Source organism: Neolamprologus multifasciatus, chromosome 2, assembly GCF_963576455.1.
Source record: "Neolamprologus multifasciatus chromosome 2, fNeoMul1.2, whole genome shotgun sequence".
In the NCBI taxonomy this organism is placed as follows: domain Eukaryota; kingdom Metazoa; phylum Chordata; class Actinopteri; order Cichliformes; family Cichlidae; genus Neolamprologus; species Neolamprologus multifasciatus.
Window position 1 is genome coordinate 22,739,705 of NC_140440.1, and position 26,219 is coordinate 22,765,923.

General features: G+C 39.3%; 3 protein-coding genes across 6 annotated transcripts; 2 read left to right on the forward strand and 1 right to left on the reverse strand.

Annotated features, from left to right (window-relative positions):
* Positions 1-186: 186 nt before the first annotated feature.
* pin4 (protein (peptidylprolyl cis/trans isomerase) NIMA-interacting, 4 (parvulin)) lies at positions 187-2,960 on the forward strand. Its single transcript, XM_085177089.1, has 4 exons — positions 187-346; positions 520-587; positions 1,650-1,769; positions 2,422-2,960. Exons 1-4 carry the CDS (start codon positions 310-312, stop codon positions 2,578-2,580), a joined length of 384 nt encoding a protein of 127 aa, XP_085033215.1. The 5' UTR covers positions 187-309; the 3' UTR covers positions 2,581-2,960.
* Positions 2,155-24,270, reverse strand: rnf44 (ring finger protein 44). Of its 4 annotated transcripts, none has more exons than XM_085177062.1 (11): positions 24,032-24,270; positions 19,620-19,812; positions 19,212-19,434; positions 18,849-19,016; positions 18,255-18,428; positions 17,975-18,136; positions 15,866-15,981; positions 15,056-15,143; positions 14,690-14,811; positions 14,506-14,605; positions 2,155-14,411 (listed from the first exon to the last, which is right to left on the reverse strand). In XM_085177062.1, the coding sequence occupies exons 2-11, from the start codon at positions 19,724-19,726 to the stop codon at positions 14,349-14,351; spliced, it is 1,323 nt and encodes a 440-aa protein (XP_085033188.1). In that variant the 5' UTR covers positions 19,727-19,812; positions 24,032-24,270; the 3' UTR covers positions 2,155-14,348. The 4 variants fall into 4 exon arrangements, with proteins under 4 accessions (XP_085033188.1, XP_085033182.1, XP_085033173.1 ...); XM_085177056.1 differs by lacking the exon at positions 24,032-24,270 and adding an exon at positions 22,433-22,947; XM_085177047.1 differs by lacking the exon at positions 24,032-24,270 and having other exon boundaries at positions 19,620-19,988.
* On the forward strand, positions 4,128-10,239 carry faf2 (Fas associated factor family member 2). The gene is made up of 11 exons (XM_085177033.1): positions 4,128-4,243; positions 5,080-5,148; positions 5,245-5,379; positions 5,656-5,732; positions 5,828-5,966; positions 6,078-6,163; positions 6,389-6,480; positions 7,160-7,337; positions 8,322-8,493; positions 8,580-8,723; positions 8,986-10,239. Exons 1-11 carry the CDS (start codon positions 4,181-4,183, stop codon positions 9,166-9,168), a joined length of 1,338 nt encoding a protein of 445 aa, XP_085033159.1. The 5' UTR covers positions 4,128-4,180; the 3' UTR covers positions 9,169-10,239.
* Positions 24,271-26,219: the final 1,949 nt, after the last annotated feature.

A 26,219-nucleotide genomic window follows, 5' to 3' on the forward strand; every position in this document is an offset into this window, starting at 1 on the left:
CAGCAAAGGGGATAACATTGAGTGCCGTCGAATGACTGTAAAAAACAGTCATGGTACTGTCTCATAAGAAAAGGAAGAAGCATCTCATTAGCGTGTACATGAATGAACCGCGTTTATGGTTCTATCCAGTAGATGGCGGTATATTGTGTCAAGAATCTTTGATGTACCAACGAGTGGCGAAAGAAGAAGAGGAGTTTGGGTTCTCTGCGCAGGTTTATGCGCATGCTAATCACAACATAGCAAGTGTTTGATCCATAACTGTTATTTCTCATTGATTATTGTTGAGTTATAAGTGCACGTTAGCCTGAAATGCCACCAAAGGGAAAAGGGGGAAAGGGTGGTAAAGGTTAGTGTCCTATAACTTATTAACTGTATATGTATTATATAATTAAATTCAGCTAATAACTTTTCCATGTGATCCCAGAAGCGCCTTTATCACAACGGTTACTACTACAGTGCAGTTTTAATGGGTTTAACGGGTGCTGTGGTGTGTTCATCTCCCACCTTGTCACTATGTAGGAGCTGCTTCAGGGAGTGCAGACACCGACAAGAAAGAAAAAGGCCCAAAGGGAGGGACCGCTGTCAAGGTAACGTTACATTGAAGACAAAGCTAAACTGCAACATTAATGACAGATTTAATTCCCTTCCCAACAAAAATGTGACTTTTGGGGGAGTTGAAAGGAGAGCACAGATGAACGAGTCCATGTCGCGTGCAGTGTCCCGTACGATGCTATTTTAATAATAGAATAATCCAAACCTTTCTGCTTTAACAGAAATGTCTGAACAATTGTTGCCTTGTCTTTTTAATAATTATCCTTTGCACAGTATATCATTCCCGCCTTATTTAGGTACATTCAGAGAGATGTTGTTAAACTTTTTTGTTAAAAAAAAAGGTTTTCTGTTAAAAAATATTCTGTAAAAAAGCACTTCATAAACTTAACTAAACATCAAAATTTAGTACCAATAATATCAAAATCTGAATCTTTTGATGTGGAGAAATCTCTGTGCACAAGGGCTGCGATCTTCGAGCCCTCAGGAGGCATAACGTTGAAAAAAAGGCTTGATTCTGTCATGGAAATGACTGAATGGGCTCAGGAACTCCACCAGAAATCACTGGCTCTGTCATGCAAAGAAGAAGTCATGTGAACATGATCCAGAACCTCCCTCGCTCATTTAAAATGGACCGACGGAAAGTGGAAAACCGTTTTGGGTTGAGACGAATAGGAACATGAATATTTTTTTTATTTTTGGAAAACATGGATGCTGAACTAAAGACAAAGAGCGACCATCCAGCTTGTTATATCATCACTCGCCTCTAACACTAGCTTCTCTGATGGCTTGGGGGTACAACAGTGCACTCCTTGGGAGCTCGCACATCTGGAACGGCACCATCAATGCTGAAAGGTATATACAGGTTTTTAGACCAAAGTGTGCTTCCATCTCGACAATGTGTTTTCGAGGGAAAGGCTTGTAAGAGAATGCTAAACTGCATACTACTGCAAACTGCAAAACATTTAACACATTTGAAATGAAAAATAAAAAAGACTCAGGGCTATTGGGCAGCTAGAATCCTATATCAGACAAGAGTGGGACAACATTTCTCTCCCACAAGTCAAGCAGAATCATCTGTTTTTGTTTTTTTTCTGCAGGTCCGGCATATCCTGTGTGAAAAACATGGAAAATGCATGGAAGCAATGGAGAAACTGAAGGCTGGAGTTCGTTTCAGTGAAGTAGCTACACAGTATAGTGAAGACAAAGCCAGACAAGGAGTAAGCGCTTGCACTCGTAATCAGATGTGCGGTGTTAGTTTCCCTTTATTGACAGTCTCAGTTTGTTTATAATGTTTAACTGAACTCATCCCAGTCAGAAGTAACGTAACCATGGAAAATTTGTCATATGATTCCTTAGTTATCGTATTACAAAGTACGTGGCCTAGATGAGGTCATTGTTGAGAGTTTTTCTTGGCTCTGGCAGAAATCTATCAATTTTAGTCCTTTCTCTTAACCATTTGATAATTGACATTTGGATTATATTAGAGCAAACGAAATCTAATCTAATCTAAACTAATAGAAATGTTTACAGATTGCTTTATTACACTGCTGTTTATCTTTCTGTGTGTCACAAAGTCCTGTGAGGGAAAACCTGACTGTTGTCAGGATGTGTAATGTTTAGCATCACAGATAATGAGTTTCAATGGCTGACCATCCCACCACAACATCTACACTGATGTATGGAATATGATGAAGAGTTGCTGCAAACAAGCATTTGCTTCACACCCCTTTTTAAAAAAAAATGTTTATATTTGTTTGTCAAAATATCAGTTTGCCTCTTCAGTACAGCATCAGCATGGTCTTTATTTACACATTTCCCCAGATGCATATCATGTGATCTCTTCTTGACTTTTATGTTTGTTTGTCACAGGGTGATCTGGGGTGGATGACGCGAGGATCGATGGTCGGACCTTTCCAGGATGCAGCATTCGCCCTCCCTGTCAGCTCCATGGATAAACCAGTCTACACAGACCCTCCTGTCAAGACAAAATTTGGGTACCACATCATTATGATAGAGGGGAAAAAGTAACTCGGGCCAGTTCAACACTTGAAATCAAGACATGTAAATTCCCCAATGTGCTATATTCCTAAACTTCTGATGATTTTCTTATATTTTTCAAAACACACGAGAATAAAAAAACATTGATGTAGAATTCTGTCAGATTTGTCTGTGATAAATGTGCTTGCCATACTGAAAATTTAACTTGAGGGAGAAGATATGCATTTATGTAATAAAGAAGTTTACTGGTATGACTGAGAGGGTATAACAAGACTGCTAGAAGTTAGACTCATTATTGAAAAAGATCTAATGCCTTATTATCTTTTAGAAAAGGGGATTTCTTTTTCTTTAACGTGATGTCTTTTAATTCTTCGCTTCCATAAATAAAATTACCATAGTAAAAAAGGAAATTCTTCAGTGGGTGTGAATATTGGATGATTGAGTGTTAATGTAGGAGTTTCTATTATTGTGTATTGTGTCTCCTGAAGAAGAGTTTCATTATAGAGAACGTCACATGAATTAGAAATCATCAGAATTGTGTAAAAATGTACAAAAGATGCATGCTAAAACACGAACCCTTGAAGCAGAGTTATTACTGTACTGCACATCAGTAGTGTATATGGATGGACAGTCTGGTAGACTCCCACCTTATCATCAAGAGTTGGACTGCATGCTAAATCTCATGTGAACAGACTGTAAATATATGATATACAGTCCAGGGTGTTTCTTGGCTCAAAACAGGCTGTAAATTTTCTTGGGTTTTTCAGAAGGATAGGGGGCAGAGGTTCACCAATCTTCAAAAGACTTTACAAATCATTGAACAGTTTCAGCAAAAAAATTCCTCATTGTAAAACTGTAAAGACTTTGAATATTTTATCATCTGCCGTGCATAATAAGGTCTTAAAAATCAAAAAATCTGGAAAATCTCTGTGCAAAGAACAAGGTTGAAAATCAGTATGGGATAGCCGTTATCTTTAAGCTCTGCATCGACACTACATTATAAACAAGCATGATCATTAGATGGAAATCACTGCATGACCTCAAGAACACTTTCAGAAATCACTGTCTCTGAACACAGTTCACTGTGCCATGCACAAATGAAGGTTAAAGCTCAATCATTCAAAGAAGAACCATATGTGAACATGATCCGGAGACAGCACATTCTTCATTGTGCCAAATTACATTTTAAATGGCAAAGCAGAAAGCTGTTCTGTGATTAATTGAAATTTCAAGTTTCTTTTGGAAAACATGGATCCGGCGTCCTCCAGACTAAGGAGAAGAGCGACCATCTGACTTGTTATTGTGCATTAGTGCATATGGAATTGGCTGAGTTATTACTGTACTGCACATCAGTGGTGTATGTTGATGAAGAAGTCAGTGAATTTTAGTATTTTATAAACAAATAAATGGAATAAAGCTTGAGTAAATGAACATTTTTGTACTTTTGATTGTTTTTTTGCTTTTCCTTTTAATGGAAAACAAAAACTTCTTTCATGGGTGCCATAATGAGGGGCTCAAATACATCCAAACCGCTAGGCGGCAGCAGCCCGCGCAGCTCGCGCCTGCACGGCTGGAATCAGGAAAAGACAGTTGACGTTGTTAGGCCTTGCTAGATGATTGGCGAGGTAAGATGGCGGCGCCAGAGGAGCCAGAATTATCCCAGGCGCAGACTGAAAAACTCCTCCAATTTCAGGTAGACAGCTGATATTCCGCCTCAACTCGTGTCCGTTTGAGACCTCGTGTGGCGATGCTCTGTCGTCGATAGTAACAGGGTGTGAACGTAGTGTGGCCCGCATGTTTCAACGCTTTTTTGCACAGTCAACTTCGATAACGTTACCCCCAGCCCTCACCCGTCAACTTGAGTCAGAGCTAACGTTAGCGAAGCTAGCGAACACTAGCTAGGCTGGCTAACAAGTTAGCAGACTTGAAACGTTTATGTGTTTGTCGCGCGGCTCTCACGCGGGTATAAACACTCCAGCTAGGTCAGTCCGTTCCACCATTACCTGGTGTTTAATGTCATTTTGAGTCAACGTCAACTTGGGCTGAGGCTAGCTTTTCATTGACGCTCCCTACATAACACTTGCTGAGTTAACATTAGCACAGCTGCCACTGAAGTTTCTGAGCCACACAATAGTTGTAGCTACGCGAAGTCACTCTGTCATTATATGATAATAAACCAAATACATGCGATATTGCTCCATCTCCATTTGTAGCCTGCTCTAGCTTTCTTTGGCCGTTGGTAAGCCAACTGTTGGAACCACTTGAATTAACATTACATACCATCGTGCTTTGTTCTCTAGATGATTTATCTTGTTTTCGAGGTCAAATTCCTCCCCAGACCCCGTTAAAGGACACTAAATAAGATAGGCGATTCAGACTATTATTGTGTCATTGTTGCTCATACTTAATGAAGAATTTGTGAGAGACAATCCAAGCTTAGAGACGACAATTTTCTTCTTTTATAGTCCACCTATGGTCTTTTTAATCTTTCGGGGTTTTTTCTGTTTGTTTGTTGTTGTTTTTTAATAGGATTTAACCGGTTTGGAATCAATGGACCAATGTCGTCGAACATTAGAGCAACACAATTGGAACATAGAGGTACAGGAGACATGCTTTTTTATGATTTTCTATTGACTTAATATACATATGACTACTGAAATAAGAACAACTGGCTTAAACATTTGTTTATTTCAGGCTGCAGTACAAGACAGGCTTAACGAGCAGGAAGGAGTGCCCAGTGTGTTTAACCCTCCACCATCCAGACCACTTCAGGTCAATACAGCAGATCATAGAGTATATAGTTACATCGTGTCAAGGCCACAACCCAGGGTAGGTCTGGAGACTGGTATCTATTGTTTCACTATACAAAAATGGCATACTAGATTCTTTTGAACTCTTGCACATACCTCACCTGTTTCTCTTGGAAATAGTGCTATTTATATGCTGTGTGTAATAATACGTGTGTAACCTTTAAGTGTCTTTGAACAAATGTTCAGTCTAAGTGATTTTGTAGTTTTTAGTTGTGTTTTATAGTTAAAAAGATAGAGAATCTCTCATTTTGGCAATGTTTAAAGTGTGATGGATTGCACTGGTGTTTCTTTTCAGGGGTTACTAGGATGGAGTTACTATTTGATAATGCTACCATTCAGATTTACATATTACACACTTCTGGACATATTCAGGTAATTAGAGCCTTTAGGTTTTTTACTCACAGTTGCTGCATAAAGCAAAATTCCTGATTGCAACTATTATTATATAAAATGTTTTTTGTTCCAAGGCTCGCCCTGCGGTTCATCAGGCCTGATCCTCGTGGTCGTGTGACAGACCCCGTTGGAGACGTTGTGTCTTTCATTCATAGTTTTGAGGAGAAGTATGGGCAGGCACACCCTGTCTTTTACCAGGGAACATACAGCCAGGTGAGAACATGGATATGGTATATGATATGATAAAAGTATATTTTCGTTTCTGAAGTGATGTTAAGACAGCTTAAAAGATAAAACCGCCTTTGCTTATTGTGATACTTGTAGGCACTGAACGATGCCAAAAGGGAGCTCCGCTACCTATTAGTGTACCTTCACGGAGACGATCATCAAGACACTGACGAGTTTTGCCGGTATATTTTTTTTTTTATGCCCACATCACCTGTAGCCACTATAGGTCCCATACTGCCTGATGCATGTGTTGTACAGTTGCTGGTGTACAGGTACATCTGCTTGCTTTTTGCTGCATGATGTAAAGACACATCCTTTGTTTATTAACAATTAATTAACAATTAATTTGTTCTAAGCATATACACATGAAAAACATGTTTTTATGGTCCTGATTTGTCACATTCCAGCTCCACATTATGTACTGAAGAGGTCATTACCTTCCTCAACACACGAATGCTCTTTTGGGCATGTTCAACAAGCAAGCCTGAGGGCTACAGAGGTATGCATGTTTGTTGCTTATTACTGAGTTGCTGTGATAAATGGGAAATAAAGTATAAAACAGGTTGAAGTGAGGAAGTGCCCTCCTTGTTTTTGACTTAAAGAATGATAAGAAAAGAGAGCAGCATCTTTGTTGTGTGAAGGTGGTCTAGTTGTAATAAAAACACGCTCAGTTTGAACATCCATGTGCAGTTTTATTGCACATGGATGTTTTATAGGTGGGTAGAGCATATAGCATATCATAACAAGCCACTCGTGGCTTTCAGACATGCAGATAGTTTGGGTTTTTTACAAGTTTGTGTTCTCCTTTAAGACTGTTCTTACCCTAATCCAAGTTTAATGGAATTTTGGTCTGAAAAGCATAAATGTATCAGTCAGATGGGAGGCAGTTATGTGGTTTATCATCATTAATGGAGACGTTGTTTCTAGAAACGGTCACATGCTGAGTCTGTAATGTCATTTTTGATGCTTTGAGAAGCAGCAAAATCCCTTTTATTGCTTTGAGCTGGCAGTGGAGGGTTTAAAACCTAATTTGAATAGAAATGATTTGCCTGTGAGCTGCCACATGTTCGACAAGGTAGGATTTGTTTGTCCATTTGTGCTTGGTGTGAACTGACTTTTAATTAAAATGTAGTGTCACTGTTATTACAGGAGATTTGACAGTGTAATTTTTTTTTAAGTGTCCCAAGCGTTGCGAGAGAACACCTACCCGTTCCTGGCCATGATAATGCTGAAGGATCGCAAGATGACAGTGGTCGGCAGGCTCGAGGGTCTCATTCAGCCAGAGGACCTTATCAACCAGCTGACGTTCATCATGGAGGCTAACCAAACATATCTAATGTCAGAGCGCCTTGAACGGTACAGAAAATTGATTAACTAACACTGACTTGCATGACTTTAAAAGATCTTCTCGACACTTAAAAAAACCCATTATATTTTGGGGTCTTTGCCTTCATTAGACAGTGTAGTAGTGGAGAGTAGACAGGAAATGAGAGAGAGAGTAAAGGGTTCTGGGTTGGACTCGAACCTAAGCCGCTGTATTCAGCCTTGTGACATATGGTCGTCCATTCACCCCGTGAGCAAAACTGCTCTCGGTTCTCTGTTTATGTTTAACTTTAATTGTGTGATAGTTTTGATTGAAGTGTGACCATCACAAATTATTTCATCACTTTCTTTCCCCTGATTACTGAAAGCAAAACTGACCATTGTGATGTTTGTGAAAAAAGATAACAGGCAACTAGTTAAGCTCATCGTAAAAGCTAATCGAAGCCCTGTGGGTTCAGCTTTTGAGTGCTGATTGGTTGTTTGCCAGCTGTCAATCACTGGTGTGTGAAGTACTTCTGCCTTAGACCTAGTCCACACATACACTAATATTTTTTTAAAACTGTTTCCCCTTTCTCAAATAAGTGTGCCCATGAGAATCCAAAAACACAACTTAGATGTTGTTCAGACCATGTCCAACCAGTAGGAGGTGATATAACCCCAAAATATAATGTTAATACAGAGAAGTGTGCACATTTTTTTGCCTTAGAAGGATTTCCAAAGGTCAGTTTTGTTAGTAGATGAATGAAAATGGAAAAGTTCAATTTCTGAAAAACACCCATGTTTGTTTTGGTAGGAGGCCCATATTGTTTAATTTAATTGAAGTGCAAGGACAGGACACAAGGCTAATTTAATGACCACAGCTTATTATGGCATGGACAGTGATGTGTAGATGTAGATGTGGTAGTCAGAGATATCGACATGGCCGGCATTTGCGGATATACACAAAAACAATAGTATATCATTCACTGCTTAATGCCACACTTTGTGTCGGATAAAGACGTCACCTTTTTGTTTCAGCGAGGAGAGGAACCAGACCCAAGTGCTAAGGCAGCAGCAGGATGAGGCCTATCTGGCTTCGCTCCGTGCCGACCAGGAGAAGGAACGAAAGAAAAGGGAGGAGCAGGAGCAGAAGAGGCAAGAGGAGGAGAAGGTCCGACAGAGTGCTCTTGCTGAAGAGCGGAGACGACGAGTGAGTCCCGTTTTGCATTGATGGAAATAACAGATTTTTTTCGTGGTTGAATTCTGAGTTTCTGATTAATGTTGTCACTTTTCCAGACACTTGAAGAGGAGAAGGAGAGGAAGTCGGAATGTCTTCCTCCAGAGCCTCCTGCAGATGATCCTGAAAGTGTCAAAATAGTGTTCAAGCTGCCCAACGATACACGAGTAGAGAGGCGATTCCTGTTTGGCCAGTCTCTGACGGTGAGCATCACTCGGTTGTACACTCCCATTTGCCCTTGCTTAATTTATTTACTTTTAATAATTGTTTTGGCAAATTGTCAGGTTTCTAGTAAATGATGTTGTGTAGCCACATGGTTTAGCTTCCTTATTTGGTTTTCTCATCTAATTGTAGTCTTGATTCAATAGTCAACAAATTAATTTTTACATAATTTCATGTTATTAGAAAAAAGTTTCTTCTCTTGTTTCATTATGAAAGCGTCATTTTGTTCTTTTTCTTTCACAGGTAATACACGATTTCCTATTCTCTTTGAAAGAAACTCCAGAGAAGTTTCAGATAGTTACAAACTTCCCTCGCCGAGTCTTGCCCTGCCTTCCCACTGAAGAGCAGCCCAACCCACCCACGCTGAAAGAGGCAGGACTCAGCCGCTCCGAGGTGCTTTTTGTTCAGGACCTTACAGACGATTAATAGATAACATACCTCTTCTACAGCGAGGAAACATTTTCCTCTGACACCAACCCATCCTTTTTTTCTTTTTTCATATTTTGTTCAATGGCCATTATGCATAAGGGATCATTGAGATAAAACCCTAACCTGGAAAAAAAAAATAAACCACCCTACATCTCTAGTCCTTGTTTGGTTGTGTTTACAGGGTTCCCAATAGCCTGGAAAGTCTTGAATTTTATCAAATAAATATTTCTTGAAGTCCTTCCTTGAACTCATCTATGTGTGGACGGAGTTTGATTTCCATCACTTGTACTTGCCCCCGGTTAATTCGTGTTCTTTCACACCAGTATTTGCTGCAGCACCAGATTAATCATCTACTGAAATGTTCTGAAACAGCACAATAGCTTTGTGCAACACCAGAATCATAACCCAGAGTTGTTCTTTTGTGGGCATTTGACCCACCAGAATGTGTTAATAGTTATATTGAGGATGCAGAATGGAGATTTCTATGATGGTGTGTTTCCTTAGCTAACTTTTTTTCTTTTGTAATTTTGGTCAAAGTTTTGATGTTTGATCCTTGTCCCCATCCAACATCCTTTCGCCTTGAGTTTATGTTTCCCTCACACTGACTAATGAGCACAACAAAATCGGTCTGAGTTGGGTTTGTTACCGCTGTGATTGTTAATCCATGTGGTTTGAAGAACAAATGTACCTATTTCAGGGAGCAGGTTAGTGGTTTTGGACTTTGAGGATAAATGGGAACCCTGTTATAAATGAGCCATGACCTGTACATAAGTTAGCTATTTAAAATCCCTAAATTTACCATATGTTTTGTTTGACTCCTTTGTGTCATGAAATGACCAAATGCAGATTGGTTACTATGTAAAGCAGACTGCCGCAAGCTCATGAAGTTCAAAGATACATTATTTAACAAGAAGCCACAGCTTTTACATGTGGCTTTATCTAGTATAGTGCGAGTCTGCTCATAGTGTGCCTGTGGTTACTCATAGATGCCTGTTCGCCTGTAACATCTAAATGGGCTCATGTAAAGATGTAATTTTCCAACTATAAATTAAAAACATTTTAAAAATGTGGGTTTATTGAGAATGAACAACACTTGCATGCAGTGATGAGATCTTATTTCTCTCTCTTTTTTTTTTTTTTTTTTAGAATAACCTGATGTTATTTAAAGTACAATGAGCCATATATCCCCCAACCTTGAATAGCGAGTCAGATGACAGTTGTGATATTGGTATACATCATACATTTATTAGTGAACAACCCTCTCAAATCAGCCACAACAATTAAAAAAAAATATGATTGCACTACTTGGTAAAGCATAACTAGCAACTTTCATTTAAAAAAAGTACAAATCTTAAAAATTTCAAACAGTATACAGATGTATATATATAATACACTAACTAGTTATGTTAAATGCTACAAACAATATGATTCCAATGGAATGAAAAATTATAACATTAATAAGAACCATTTCCTATATATAATATATATTAGTTGTTTTCTCCCCCTCCCACCCGCCCCAATACAAACATGGAAAAAATGAGGTAACTGTAAATGTGCAAGTACCAAAGCAAAATATCTGCCTAACACAGAACACATGCCCCTGGCTCTGTTGGTGGGTGGGTAGTCTGGTGTTCAGGCGAGGGCCCCTAGAGGCCAAGGAGAGTAAGAACAGTAAACCACTATCCCACCACAGCAAAAAAAGAAGAAAAATCATTGGTAAACAATAAATGGCGTCTACGGAGCAATCGATCACAAATCCTAAATAAATTTTAGCTGCTTATTGGAACACAGTTTTCCACCACACAAGCTGTGAGATTATTCAATAACTCTTAACAGAAAGACTACAAGACTCTATTCTCAATTGTCGTTAAAAATTACTTCATTACCTAGGCCTTAATGGGAGGTTCTTTTTAATTAATAGGGTAACTGGATATTGTCAATTAAATATTTACTCCAAAAAGAACAGTGCTAACATTAACATGAATTAAGGTAATCTATATGTGAACAATATATTTTTAAGATATTGATACACTGAGAGCAAGAGCCTGATAGGCAGGTACAGTACTACACTGAAATAAGTATGACAACACTTTCTTTTTTTCCTTTTTTCTTTTTTTAAATCCCTTAAACTATATTGGTTTTCACTTACATTGTTTAGGGGTATTGGTATAACATGCTTTAAGAATACATGGGATCCATGACAAACTATTGCATTCACGCAAGTGAGTTTTCATACCTAAAAGCAGAACATCTAGCACCTTTTCACTATGGCTTTTGATAAACTACAGTAGTTTCAGAGCATGTAATTTTCAGTCGTCAGGGCAAGAACAGTAACACAATGTATGTAAGAATTTCTGGATTCAAGACCAGTCTTTTTTTTTTTTCTCTTCTTCTTTTCTATAAAATGAAGTTAGCGCAATAAAATCTTGTAGTCATTCAGTTCTATTACAAATGTGTGCAGTACAATGCATGGCAGTTATCAGCTGAGCGTTAAGATCCAAACCCCCAGAACCCGAAGCCAACTAAAGCTAAAAATCAGTTGGGATCTGGTTGACAAGCATGCATATTGTGCACCATTAAATAGGTCCCGACCAGATTTTGAGAGATCCTCCACTGTAACACTTGTTTTTACTTTTTTTTCTTCTTCTTCTTGTTTTTTTTAAAGTCATGCAAAACACCTCTGAAATAGATCTGGGAGTGAATTAGGTAGGATAGTGTGCACTGTGGCACGTTTAGAAATGGGATCACAACCGCTATGTCTGAACATATGGTTAGAGTACAAGAACAAAAGTCAAACAGGTTTGAATAATACACTTGTAAATGAGTTGCAGTGTACATTGCCTCTTTTCAGTGAATATTATTAACATATTTACTGATCTTTTTTTCTTGCATGCCTGTCTTTAAATGATGTAATATCTACTATTTCAGACAAAACTGAATATTATAATTGATTACATTAAATTATTTATGGTCTGAGGAAAATGACCAAACTAAATTCAGATATACCCTTTTCATGGCATCCTTTCCATCTGAAATGGACTGTTCTCCTTTATTTTTATATACCGAGAGGCCCTGAGTGATTTTTTTTAAACTTACAATATATGCCAGCGAATAGATATGTACACATAGGTTAATTCTCAAAGCTGTGGGTTTAACTCATTAAATGGCTTTTTTTCTCTTGAAGGTGGCACACATCAACGACTCACATTCACGTAAGAAACAAAATTTAAAGGAAAAAAAAAAGGCAAGATCCCTTTACACATAAAAGCAAAGGTTACAACCGCCTGTTAGTGCTTAGTGGGGCAGTTAGGAGGCAAGAGAGAATTAAAAGCAAAAGTTCATTTGTTGCTCTTTTCCCTCCCACCCCTAATAGATCCTGTTTTCTTTTTTTAGCATCAACGCAAGCAGGGAACTAGAAGTCAAACAGTGTTTCTACACTACTGAACACTCCAGCTCTGTGTCATTTGAAGCCCGCTCTGATCACTGTAGAGCTGGTGGAGTGTCATCAGTGACTTCTACAAGGTTTTGTCAACATTCTTCTGTCTTCAAACGTTTATCTAAAAGCTTTCACACTGAAGCTATACATACAGTTGGCTCTTTTACAACACCATTACCATGGCCTAAGACAATGACCTGACCGAGTTACCAGATTATAACACTTACACAAACATTGTTAGTGCTCTGTTTTCTTCAATGCATTTTCTCTAGAACGTAAAACCAATAAATAAACCTTTAAAAAAGGAAATAAAACAGCATACTTTCAAAACAAATGGAAATGACATAGTATTTTCAGGATTAGTAACAGGTTTGTGCTTGTCAAGGTCATAAAAAGGCAGATCTGAAATCTTCAACAGTAGGCTATAGATGTATATAGGATTTGGCTCACAAACAATGAAATAAAAAGCCCAGTCTTCCTAAAAGGGGAAGAAAAATGTTCATTTAAAACTCGCCACTCACTGCACATATTGCTTTCTGCACAGGCCTCCAGAGCACTATGGCATCAGCATGCCCCTCAGAAGAGTGCTCCCATACTTTAAATACACAGTCATGGTGTAATCACATGCTAAGTCTTCTCTCATGGCGCTTTCTGAACAAGCAAGCAATTCATTTAGTATGCTTCTTTGTCTCTTCTATTTCTTTAAAATTTGATAATTTTGGTGGCAATGCTTGATTAAAATATTGCTAGTCTGAATCAACAGTTCATGCAAATCCTAGCATGCTGCCCTGTATCCAGTGGTTACACAATGCATTGGCTCTGTGAACAGGACAAACATACACGCACAATATGCACACACGCGTACACACTTTGCCAGAGGAACAATGCTGACGTGGAGGGTGGATGAAGCACTTGTGCAGTTATGTCGGATGACCTCGAAAAGACGCAGTCCATTAATCTACGACTGCTTTTTGTACAGATCCGTGTTCCAGAGTGGATTATCTGGGGTAGAGGATACCCCATGGTTGCAGTCCATAAACCTCAGGCTTAACAGAATCTGCACTGAACCACAGCAAGTCACACTTTCACAATAGCATCGGCAAAAAAACTAAAATAAAAACAAACAAACAAAAAAACAACCCCAAAAACAAATAATGGATAAAACCGTTAAAAGGATCAATACATTATTGCAGAACATACATTATTAACAAGTCACTTTGCCTACACAAACATGCATCTATGATGGTTAGATGTCGCCTCCAAACACAGATACCCATGTGGAAGTACTCCTATTATTTTTCTGCTAATTGCACAAGGTGTCCAGCCATCATTATCCAGGCTTCCGACTCACCTCTTCCAAAGCAGGACCCCCACTTTTCACAAACGCCCCAACCAAATCCACCAAATTTAAAAGAAACCCTGTAAACAAAAGCAGCAAATAATGCATTGTAGGGAAAAATCTTTGGAATCTGCAACGAGGGGGCAGAGAAAGAACTGGCTGGCGATCCCAGAACTCTGGCTATAGGCTGCGATAGGCAGTGGGTTTCATGTGACTCGGCGATGAAGCACAGCAGAGGTACAACAGGCTCCAGAAACAATCCTGGATTGCTTTTTATTTAGGAAGGGGCAGGAGTAGTGGATTGGTAAGCTATAATTACTGGAGGACGCAGGGCAGGTGTCCCCAGCTTTGGGGCAGACTCTGGTGTGTGCAGCTTTCCAGTTCAGCACTCAGAGACAGTTCTCACTCCACCTCCCGGTGTACGTCCGAGGCATCGGCTCGGCAAATAGGACAAGTGCGATTGGTCTGAAAGCCAAACAACACTCAGTGTAAAGACAAAGTCTTCTAAACAAAGTGCTAAAAATATGCTTTTTAAAGGTTTAAGCAGACATCCGCTTACCTTTAACCACTTGTCCACACACTTGGCGTGGAATTCGTGGTTACACGGTAATACACGAAGTAGCTGCCTACACTCAAAGTCACTAAAGCACACAACACACCTGAAGGGATGGAGGGGACTGGTTAGTATCATTAAGCCAATCTACACTTACTGAATCCTACTGAAAAGTGAGAGATGATCTTACAGCGTTTGTTCAGATAGATGATTCTCTGAGTTGAATCTATAGGACGGAAGTTGCTCTATATCTGCTTTTGTGAGTCCTCGTGGTTTTGCTTCACCCAACCTCTCTGCTAGATTCAGTAATGCCTAAGGAGAGAGAGAGAGAGGGAAATTATGTTGATGTTTTTGGTGTTCCTTCTAGGTTTTTGATCCACATATAGAAATGAGAATTGTATTTTATAGGTGTTTTTCAGCACTTGTACATGAAGTCAGAATTCAAGAACAATGAGCGCTATATGATGCATTTGTATTACTGCAACCCTTTGGTATGTACCGTCAATTCATCGTGGAAACAAGTTTACATGTGAGAGCGATTAACAAATTCACTAACTTCATAGTTCTCCATCTCCACATCATCCACATCCAGGTCTAAACTGATGGCTGGGCCCACTGCTGTTGGAGGCACAGGAAGCATTGACCTGAGCATGCAAACACACAGAGACAACAGGTGTAAGAAAGAACTGAACCCAAACACATAATTTCTCCTTGACAAAAGGCAGCACATGCTGTGCAAATACTAGCACCGAGTGGCAGCTACATTGAACCTCCATTTATTTTTAGACAGCAGAGATTCAAAAGTCATTATCATCATCAATATCCGCATAAATTTAAAAAGGATATGAAACACTAAACATATTCCCGTTTGAGTGCAGCTAGCCAAACAATGTAGAGCCACTTACAGCTAAAGAGTAAGTGGGTGAACATGGACAGTATATCCTCAGTTTCTCAACATAAAACACATTGTTGCAGCCAGAGCCAGCTGACTTTTACTTTAGTGTCGCTAGTTTCCTCTGAGTTATCAAATCTGTCACTAGTTAGCTAATATAAACAAATGTAAGTCTATTAGCCACAACCAACCAACCACATGACGTCACACTCCAAACTGACAGAAGATGGCACTAAACATGTTTTTATAACTTTAAGTACTTGTTTCTGAAATCCAGCTTCACAGAGTTGCATCTATGCTAGTTTTTGAGAGCGGGGCTCCTTCATATGTGTAGCATTTCATGTCCCCTTTAACCCTGATGTAGCTGCTGTCAATCATCAAAATCAGTGTAATCAGGCAGTTTTTATTGAAAAAAGTATATGATTAAAACTGCTATATTTCATCAAGAGGTGTGCTTTTCCTGCAGATACTCACAGGAAGTAAGGGAGGAAGCCTGGGTAGTAAGATGGGGGAGGGGGAGGTGGGGGGAGAGGTTGCTGCAACCGGTATCTCTGTCCACTCATTCGCCGGGGCAGCATGTGTGGATATGGCTGCAGAAAGACACACAGTTTCAAACAATTCAGTGTTTAAAGTTGTACCTTTTCTTCCATTTTACCTTCAAATGACAGTAAATTCAGTATTAATATTTTACGGAAATAGATTTTCATGCTTTAAAGTTGATGTAAAGCAACATTTGAAACAGCTGGAACAGAATGTGACCAGCTACTTTTAAGCACAGTAATAATATTACATTTTCTGTGTCAAATAAATAGGGAGCCAATTATTAAAATTTGCAAGTAATGTGCCTAAAACTGCTGATTATTCAGAGAAATTATTCTCATACCAGTCGCAAACATGAATCACTGTACAGTGCAAAATGCTTGAGCTACACCCCATTTCTTTATATTTCACTAGGAAAATGGGAAATAGATGCAGTGATTTATTAAAATGTGCAAACATATGTTGAAAAAAAAAACTGTTTGTACAATTCTAACAGGCTTGAAGGTCAATATTTATTTGTAGTTACAGTGCATATGGTGAGTTAATATCTGACAGTACTTTTCTCTGTTCATAATTCCATCAGTTAACAAGATTACCAACATCGCAGGCTCAAATGCTGCCCCAAATCACAACAGGGCTTCCACTGTGTTCTACAGATTGATGTAGACACTCACTGTACTGCTACTCTTCTGACCTCCGTGTACGTATTATACCAAATCTTTCAAATTTGGGTTCATCACTCCATAAGACCTGTTGCCACTGATTTTCAGTCCAGTTCTTGTGTAATTTGGCATACCTCTGTTTTTTCTCCCCATTTCGCTTCCTTAAGAATGGCTTCTTGACAGCCATCCTTCCACTGACACCACTTCTGGTGACGCTTATGTAGATGGATCAACTGAAGGGCCAGATGCATCTCTCAGGTGTCTGTTCTTTGCTTTTTCCTATTTCTTAAGGACACAACTTGTCCTGTTCATCTGCTGCAGATAGTTTTTTAGGCATGACACTTTTTTTGTCCTCCAATTGCCCTTAATTTTTAAGGACACACTGGACAACATGTCAAGAAATGCCAAATGTTAAACTAATAGCTCTTTGCATCTTGTTGGCACAAGTGCTATTTTATGCCTGTAAAACTGTGTTTTCATTCTGTGACAGGCTGCTAGTAACAAAATAGCTAAAGATAAAATTTAAAAATGGTTCTTTGCCAAGTTTTCTATTATGTGTATTGAGTTAGGTATTTTCCTTATGCTTTAATGTTTCATAGGTCAAAAAAAACAAACTCATCTGAAAATGGTCAAGGAATGGACTGAAAACAAGTGAAAAAGGAGCAGCTTTGAAAGACCTACAGAAAGTCTGGCTCCTGAGAGTTGACTCAAGACATTGCACAGTAGGAGGAGGAGAAACAAGAAAATACAATTTACAAATGTGTGCAAAAATGTGTTTATTTCAAAAACTCAAAAAGGATTGTTTCAGTTCAGACTCTTACTCTGTAAATATGAACACAATGTGTCTGTTTTTTCATATATACATGAACAAATTGTAACCAGAATAAGTATTACAACTTTAGATTTCTAACTTCAATTTCACACCTCAAAAATCTTAATTTTCTGTAAAGCTTCTGGCATACTTAAATGCATCAGTGTGTATGCATCTACTCAGATTAGAGCACACTGGCGTGTGAATTTGAGACGCTTTCCATGCTCTCTGCTCAACCCAAAACCATCAGGGCATGCTAAAAACTGGGAGATCATTCAGTGGATTCATATTTTCAAAGTGGGAAAAAAGTTTTTCTAAACAGACAAGTTTGTTCTAACTCAATTGGAATACACGCATTTACCAACTACTGACTTTATCTTGACTTATAAATATAAATATAGCTGGTAAAGGCAAAAAGTACATAACGTTCAATCAAGAGAATGTAACTGTAACATTGGAAGGACTCATCCAACTTTTTGCAGCAGTAAAGCTATCATTAATGTTAGTTCCCTGAAAAATAGAGCTCCAGTTGTTAATCTGTTTAACTGTGTGAGTCACAGGCTGTCTTACCACTCCAAAGGGAAGCTCCTGATGCAGAGGCTCTTGAGGAAGATACTGAAGGGGCAAAGAAGGAGGCAGCGCTGGTGGGTGATGAGAGGGAGGGTAGGAGAAGGTGCCTAATGGGTGCTGGTCCCCTCTTAGGTCAACTTCATTGTCTACCCTCTGTAGAGGCTGCCAGGAGACAGAAAAGGTCAGCATTGGGTCAAACATGCAGACTGACCAACAAGCAACAATATTCTGTTTTTCTAAATTTTTATTATAGAACAAATATATACAGTGAAGTACTCACCATGCGTGGGTGCTGAGGCTGTAAAGGGACAAACTGGCTCAAAGGAGTAAGGTGCGGTGGCTGGTGGGGAGGTACAGATGGGGTTGGGTGCAATACAAAATGTTCGCTGGAGATCAGGGGTGGGAAGGCTTGATAAGACACCGGTATATGCTGCATGGTACATGCCTGTATGAGCTGAGGAGAGAAAACACCACAAGAACAAACATTTAAGTCAATTTAGAATCAAACCCAGTATTTTGAATAAGCCTCCACTTAACCAAAGCAAATTTGCTCCTTATATTCACAATAATGCAGCTATAATGAAAGCGTGTAGTGAATAGAAGCAATGTGCTGCATAAAGCCACACCACTGACATTACTAACACAACACCAGTCTGCTTAATAACAGTTAAAACAAACAAACAAACAAAAAAAATACTTAAATATGCCAAAAATCTTATTTTACGCTGCCTGACTCATTTTTATGCTAACATGAACACTAAATTACAAATCCAAGAAGCTTGTTTGCTAATCATGAACAGTGACAGATTGCATGGCTGTTATGGCGTGCTACATGGATGCCACTGACATTTGGGCTCTTCCTTTTCAAACTCACAGGAGGAGGAAGGCAGCAGAGCAGAGAGAGCTGTCCGCTGAACATTACCGAGCATGCTGGGAGCTGCTGAGTGTTGCACCCTGGAAGGGGCTGCCCGGTGTGCATGGGAAATCCATGGGTCGTCACCGTCGTAACAGTGTATGATATAGGAACCGATCCCTGGTGCATCTTTTAAGGGAACAAAGTAAGGGGGCAAGATGAGGCAAAAAAACAAAAACAAAACATGTCTGTCTGTTAAAAAACGTTTATTATATATTAACCCACAAGAGACTTAAAATAATATATTACTGTGAATACATCCAGTTAGATAGCACAGCTTAACACATTTAACAAATGGTAGAAACAGGTTACTTTCACTGTTACCTGGTCATGTAGATCCACCATGATGGGGCTCTGCTGGGGCAGGTGAGCAGCAGGGTGAAGCATGCGTGGTGCTGTGCTGGTGTGGCTGTACTGTCTGGACTCATCTAAAGGAACCTGTTGGTGGTGTTGGGAGAAAAGCAGATGATGGAAGTTCTCATCCTGGACCAGCGAAGTGTGCAGTACAGGTCTGTCTCGTCTCCCCCACTGGCGTCTTATTGGTGGGCTATATGTCCATATAGGGAAAAAATAAAACAACAACAAGTGATTGCTACAAACACTGAGTACATTGTATGAAGGTATATGGTCTGAAATTGTTGTAGAAACCATTTGACATGCTTGATGCAAAATTATACTTCAAAATAACTCAAAACAACAATCCTGGAAGGAAAGACAGGGCTGAGAGTTTACCTTCTCCTGAGGTGCACTGGGGCGTTGCAGGGCTCTCCAAGGAACCTCCTCGGGTTTAAGGGGGCTGTTGGTGGCAGCCTATTTACTGCTATTTCCCATGGTCGCATTGGTGACGTCGTGCAGACGAGTCACGCTCTGGGGAAGGAAATCGTACAGTGGAGGCACTTGTATGTTGCCTCTGATTGTCTTAACCCTGCAAAAAAAAAAAAACACCAACAACAACGCCAACTGACACGTTAATAATCATGATTATGCTGCAGTGCTTATTGCTGTGTCTATTAACTGAGCATGCACCAATGATAAGTGAAGTTTATGGGTAGAAAATAAAATGAATATTAACCTTTTTAAGAGGACCCTCTATGTAAGATTCACAAAGATTTCCAGGATCTTAACCCAAATTGGATCAAAAAAGAAGGCTGATAACTGGATCACTGACACTATCTGCACATTGTTTTGGTTAGATTAAATATGAAACAAGAGCATTTTTATGAACTACCCTGTAAATTTCATAATACAAGTAACATAACAAGATATATGACTTAAGAAAGTGTCTGTAACTTCATGTTTTACTAAGGCACAAGAGGATTTATTTGCTCCTAGGCCCATATCTCACTGCTTTGTTTTAATGACCTCATTCAGGACTCAGAATTTATGAAAAAGGAGCTAAAGTACATTCACCGCAGCTCCCTTTATTTAAGTGCTAAATTTAAAGGGAAAGCTAACATAGCAGGGTGTTGGGCCACCACGTGCACGTTTGGTGACCATTCTACAAGTCCCCGAAACAAATAGATTAAAGGAAAAACATTCCTCCAAAAGATTTTCCCTCATCTGGTGTTTTGATGATTTTAGTGAGAGAGCTGTGTAACATGCATTCACTGTGTCGAGATCTAGTGTTTGCAAAGGCCAAAGCTTATGAGTCATATCATTTTCATACTCAAACCATTCAGTGATCCTTGTGCCTATTGGATGTGGCCATTGTCAGGTTGGCAGCACAACAGAACAGTGCTTTTCCAGACTCAAAATGGGCCTTTGGTAGATAAGAAAGATTGGTCCTCATATTACTAAGGCAACAAGTCTCTGTTACCTTAATTAACTGCGTTTTATGCATTTTGATTGCTTTCATAGCTATTCGATAAACAAAAATGCAAATTGAAATGAGTAAATTCAAAAAGATAATTTTATAACAGATCTGATGATCTTTTTTGTGGTAAGGAGGAAAAAAAATTCTAGAGGGGTACAACACATTTATATTACAGTCGTTGGGGGTGGGCAATAACAAAACATAAACACATGGTTGATATTCTGAGAAAAAAAGTTTACTTTCAGATTTAATAAAATAAGATATAACCCACAAAAAGTATTTTACCCTCTTTTTGTCAAGAAAATTCATCTTTAATTTGCACATCTACACAACAGATTCCACCAGTTAATAGCAAATGTAACACACACAAACACAGTGTTGTGTGAGAAGGTGCAAAAGTAATCATCAATTTCACTGACACTTTCCTACACAGTCATTCTTGATGCTAAATAAATCAGTATGTTGTCCTCACACACACCAAATTATTTTTCCTCATTGATTTCCAACTTAATGACATCAATGTATGACTTTAAACTTGGATTGTTAGCCACTTTTTAAAAAATACCTAGAACTGTCCTATGCTTTCGTAGGCACTGCCATCTAATCAACAAGGTTTCATCCCAGAATAAAAGATATTATTCTGAACAACTTTATATTGATTTTCAGCAGCCCTACCTTCCAAGTGAACAAGCAGAGCCAAAGGAAAAAAAAATCATACCATCAGAATGCTCAGATCCCCTTAATTTAAAGTAAGGCTCAAGGTTCCTTTCCTTTTCCCCCTTCCCCTTTAATTTGCTACCAGGCTGTACACTAAAACTGACCATTTCTATAGCTCATTTATACATTTTCGAATAAATATCACTTGAGCTAAAAAAAAAAAAAAAAAGAAAAAAAAGAAAAGAAAAGAAAAAATCTGTTTAAAATAGTAAATTCTAAACTACACCTCTTCTCTGAGGGGCCTCCTGTCTGTTTCACTTACTGTTGCCTACTCCGACATATGAAATTGTAACAAACACATCATGTTGCTAGTTACAGGTGCCTAACTGGACTAACAGGAACTGGATAATTACATCCAGCGGTATTGCCACTAATAATGAATTGTTTAAAAAGCCAGGTCGATAATATACACTACTTTATTCCGACTTTACTGCATTGTCCGCATTATACGTGGACATGACTTGAGTTAAACTACAATAATGCAATATCAACAGCTAAGGAATGTGCAAGCGGCGGTGTAATTGATGCGATTACATTGTGGGTGCTGATAAACAGGGGTCGCTGCAGCGTGCATGAACAAAAACATGGAAAGCCATGTGCTCATAAGACAAAGCAACAACAAAAGATGTGGTAGGTAAGCGGGTAAGCTCGCTACTGTGCAGCTTGTGAGGCCACTGCACCACAACATAATTTCACAACATTAGGTAAAAGCCCTACACGCATTGCTGCAAGATGAGAAACAATGATATCGGGGCATCCACCAGTTCCTTATAACCCGGGCAAATCAGATGTCCCCTGCTGAAGGAGAACAGCTAACTTTAGACGAGCTAGGCTAACGCTTTGTCCAATACTGCAGCTGCTGCAAATAACGTCTGTTAGCTAGCATGCTATTACAAGATTTGGATAGATATTATTACAACTGCACATCTAAACCCACATAACAATTCTACACCACAGACAGACACAAGTATTATTCAGCAATGAGTTTGGTCACAACACACTGCCCATATCTTACTTTTTTTTAGCTAGTCTGCTTGTTCGACGAGAAAGGGAGATGTCAGGTGTTTCAGCCTTCGAAATGTCGTGTCCCATCAAGTTATCCTTGCACGTAACTGCCTCTAAACGACCACTACCATCGGCAAAAAACAAAACAAAACCCAACGTTAACGGACTTTCAATCTTCTCTGTCCGACAGCTTTTTTGACACTGAGCCCGACGAAGCTGCTATTAGCTTGCTAAAGTTAGCCAGCTAGCACACGCTTTTAACAACTGCATAAGGAGTCCGTCTCTCCCCAGAAGCCGCTAAAATGGCCCGTCGGTTAACGGGAGCGTTTACCCGAGCAGGAAATACCGTTAATTGTGTAACAAAGACAACGTTAGCTACCATAAGACAGAAAACATTCCTTGGCGCGTGTATGTTCCTTGAAATGCATTGTTATGGTGAAACCACGCCTCCTTCGCCGAGCGGCCAATCAGCATACAACAAACACAGACGGCAGACATCCTGACAGTCTTAGCTACAATGTATCAAAACAAGCAGCTGTGCTTCTTACTTGTAGCTAATAAACAAAACGCCGCCGGAGGGGTCGCAGGGAAAGTAGTGCAGATGACCGGAAACATTAAATTAAGTGTTACAATTAAGTGCAAATTTGAGGTTTTACACTATACGTTCAAAGATTTTTACATATAGATTGACTAAAAACTATGATCTATTCATTTCTATTTGTTAAGCTACCCACCAGTAAATACAGCAACCCCATCTCGACCTCCACATGTTGCTCATTTAATAATGCATTCGCAATAATTCAGCAATATCTGGTACCTGCATCGACCTGCTATTATTTGTCAGTGCGTATTGCTGACTTTTATTCTTATTTTTATTTATTTATTTATTTATGTTACTCAAGTAGTAGGAAATACTAATTTCCATACGTCAGTTTTCCACTTTTCTCACTTTTCCTCACTTAAAAATGATTGAATATTTAGAATCAAATTACAATCAAACTTAGTCTACTAATAGTTTTTTTTGTTTGTTTTGTCTTTGTTTGTAGAGGACACTTTTTGAACTCAACAACAGCACTGTTGCACACAGTCTGTTTTGATTCTCATTGGAGGCCACCATGTCCTACTGTAGACTACCCAGCCGGTTATGTAATATTGCACTTGCATGATCAAGTCAGACATTATAAGGGATTTTATGTTTTTGTTGGCCACTGAATGCAGCTGCAAAACATTTTACGTGATGCTGCACTTTAAGATTACCAAGCTTAAATGGGCTCACAGGCTACCTATTAGGCCCAATTTGTACTGTAAGACTTAATAAATAATACAGGGCGTTTTGGGTGCTTCAAGGCACAGTACCGGAGCATTTCTGACATTTTGCATGCATTTGAAGGGTGCACCTATGCAAAGCTGACTGGAGAGTGCAGTGGCCGTATGCAACATAGACTAAATGTAAACATTACAACATCGCACTCGGTAGCAGCAAAACAAGGAGGGGCTGGAGGTTGAGCAGGATGACAGCCCTAATAAGCCGTCTAACCATCTCCCGTTAAAAAAAAGCAGCGCAAATCTTCAAATTTGAAAGCAATAAGAAGAGGAGATGTGTCGTTACCTGATTGTTAATATGCAACCATCTAGTTATGACTGATATGTCCCTTGTAATGTTCACATCTCGTTAGGCTAAGTGCGGCATCCTGTGGTCAGCTGTTCCCGTGTGGAACATTCCGTGGATTTCACCACTGCTGTAAAAAAAAAAAGGTGCTAAACATTACACTCTCACATTATCGGCAAGTTCTGTGTATATCTTGTGCGCATTTGTGGCTTCTCAGCCGTCGAGACTGATTCCGTTGGAGCCACCTTTTCGTTTTGGAAGTGGCAGTCCAGCCCCGTGTCTGTTTTGACTTTCTGCAGTTCCCTGTTACACCCCCATTTTTGCGTATTTCAAGAGCAGAGAGCACACGGCGCGCTGCCATTTTTACCGTAATGGACAGAAAAAAGTGTGCCAGTCTGACTAGGAAGTTCATAGTTTCCCTACATAAAGTGTTTTATTTGCCTTCTGGGATTTGTGCGAAAAGGGGGGAAAGACATCTTCATCATCTTACTGAAAAAGGTTAATTAGTTACTTAAGATAACTAATTAACTCTATCCTTCAGTTTTTACATAACCTAAGACATCTTAGCCTGGGGCAAGCAAAATTGCCTAGAGAAGTAGTATGGAATAATTTTTTGTATATAATGTACAAAAAGTTGTTCATTATATACAACATTTTGCAAAAGTCTTGACTCACCCATCTTATATTTTCCTAGCAAAATGAAAATAGGTGCAGCGATTTATCGAAACGTGCAAACACACATGAAAATACAGGTTATAAGGCAAAAACAGAGTTTGTACAATTCTAACACTTTTGAGAGTTAGTATTTACTTTGACCATCTTTACGCTTCAATGCAGCCTGAACTGTCTTAATAGTAATATCCTTTAGTAGTCTTCAGGAATAGTTCTACAGGCATCTTGAAAGACATTTATACCTGGTGTTTGGATGTTGACTACCTTTCTTTCAAGACGATCCTGCACTACTTGAATAATGTTGAGATCTGGGCTCCGAGGAGGCCAATCCATGACTGACAGTGGTTCACTGTGTGTTTTTCTATCCAGCTATGCTTTTAGTGCAGTGAGAGTGTGTTTGGGATCATTGCCATGCTGACAAATAAGGCTGCTCTCAATCTGACAATATTGAACCATGATCTGTGTTTTAAAAGTGGCTGTAGACACTCTCCTGATCTCCTTTGTACATATTAATGATGATTTGAATAAATAAAATACAAATAAGGATTCATCAGTCCATAAGACCTGTTAGCACCTATTTCAGTCCAGTTCTTGTGTAAGAAGGCATACATTAGCTTTTTTACCCCCTTGCTTCCCTCCATTAAGAATGGCTTGTTGACAGCCACCCTTCTACTGACATCATTTCTGATGAGGCTTCAGTGAACAGTAGATGGATCAACAGAGGGTTCAAATCCATCTCTGAGGTTCTGTATCAGTTCTCTGTTGGATCTTTTTTAAGGACATGACTTTCATGTCCCGCTGAAGTTAGGAAACGACCCGAAGCTAATAGGTCTTTGGGAATCTTCCAAATGCTTGTACCAACAAGGTGAAAATACCTATCTCCTGACCTCCTCTGTACACATTGTCTGCAATGCATAACAGACACCTACAGTGGGGCAAAAAAGTATTTAGTCAGCCACCGATTGTGCAAGTTCCCCCACTTAAAATGATGACAGAGGTCAGTAATTTGCACCAGAGGTACACTTCAACTGTGAGAGACAGAATGTGAAAAAAAAATCCATGAATTCACATGGTAGGATTTGTAAAGAATTTATTCGTAAATCAGGGTGGAAAATAAGTATTTGGTCACCTCAAACAAGGAAAATCCCTGGCTCTCACAGACCTGTAACGTCTTCTGTAAGAAGCTTTTCTGTCCCCCACTCGTTACCTGTATGAATGGCACCTGTTTGACCTCATCATCTGTATAAAAGACACCTGTCCACAGCCTCAACCAGTCAGACTCCAAACTCCGCCATGGCCAAGACCAAAGAGCTTTCGAAGGACACCAGGAAAAGAATTGTAGACCTGCACCAGACTGGGAAGAGTGAATCTACAATAGGCAAGCAGCTTGGTGTGAAAAAATCAACTGTGGGAGCAATCATCAGGAAATGGAAGACATACAAGACCACTGATAATCTCCCTCGATCTGGGGCTCCACGCAAGATCTCATCCCGTAGGGTCAAAATGATCATGAGAA

Coding starts and splice junctions, on each gene's coding strand:
- pin4 (XM_085177089.1), top strand. CDS start 310: ATGCCACCAAAGGGAAAAGGGGGAAAGGGTGGTAAAG. Junction 347..519: donor AGGGGGAAAGGGTGGTAAAG/GTTAGTGTCCTA, acceptor GTCACTATGTAG/GAGCTGCTTCAGGGAGTGCA. Junction 1,770..2,421: donor AAGACAAAGCCAGACAAGGA/GTAAGCGCTTGC, acceptor TGTTTGTCACAG/GGTGATCTGGGGTGGATGAC.
- faf2 (XM_085177033.1), top strand. CDS start 4,181: ATGGCGGCGCCAGAGGAGCCAGAATTATCCCAGGCGCAGACTGAAAAA. Junction 4,244..5,079: donor AAAAACTCCTCCAATTTCAG/GTAGACAGCTGA, acceptor GTTTTTTAATAG/GATTTAACCGGTTTGGAATC. Junction 5,149..5,244: donor AACACAATTGGAACATAGAG/GTACAGGAGACA, acceptor TGTTTATTTCAG/GCTGCAGTACAAGACAGGCT.
- rnf44 (XM_085177062.1), bottom strand. CDS start 19,726: ATGCGACCATGGGAAATAGCAGTAAATAGGCTGCCACCAACAGCCCCC. Junction 18,429..18,848: donor TCTGCTGCCTTCCTCCTCCT/GTGAGTTTGAAA, acceptor TTCTCTCCTCAG/CTCATACAGGCATGTACCAT. Junction 14,412..14,505: donor GTGTGGACAAGTGGTTAAAG/GTAAGCGGATGT, acceptor TTTGGCTTTCAG/ACCAATCGCACTTGTCCTAT.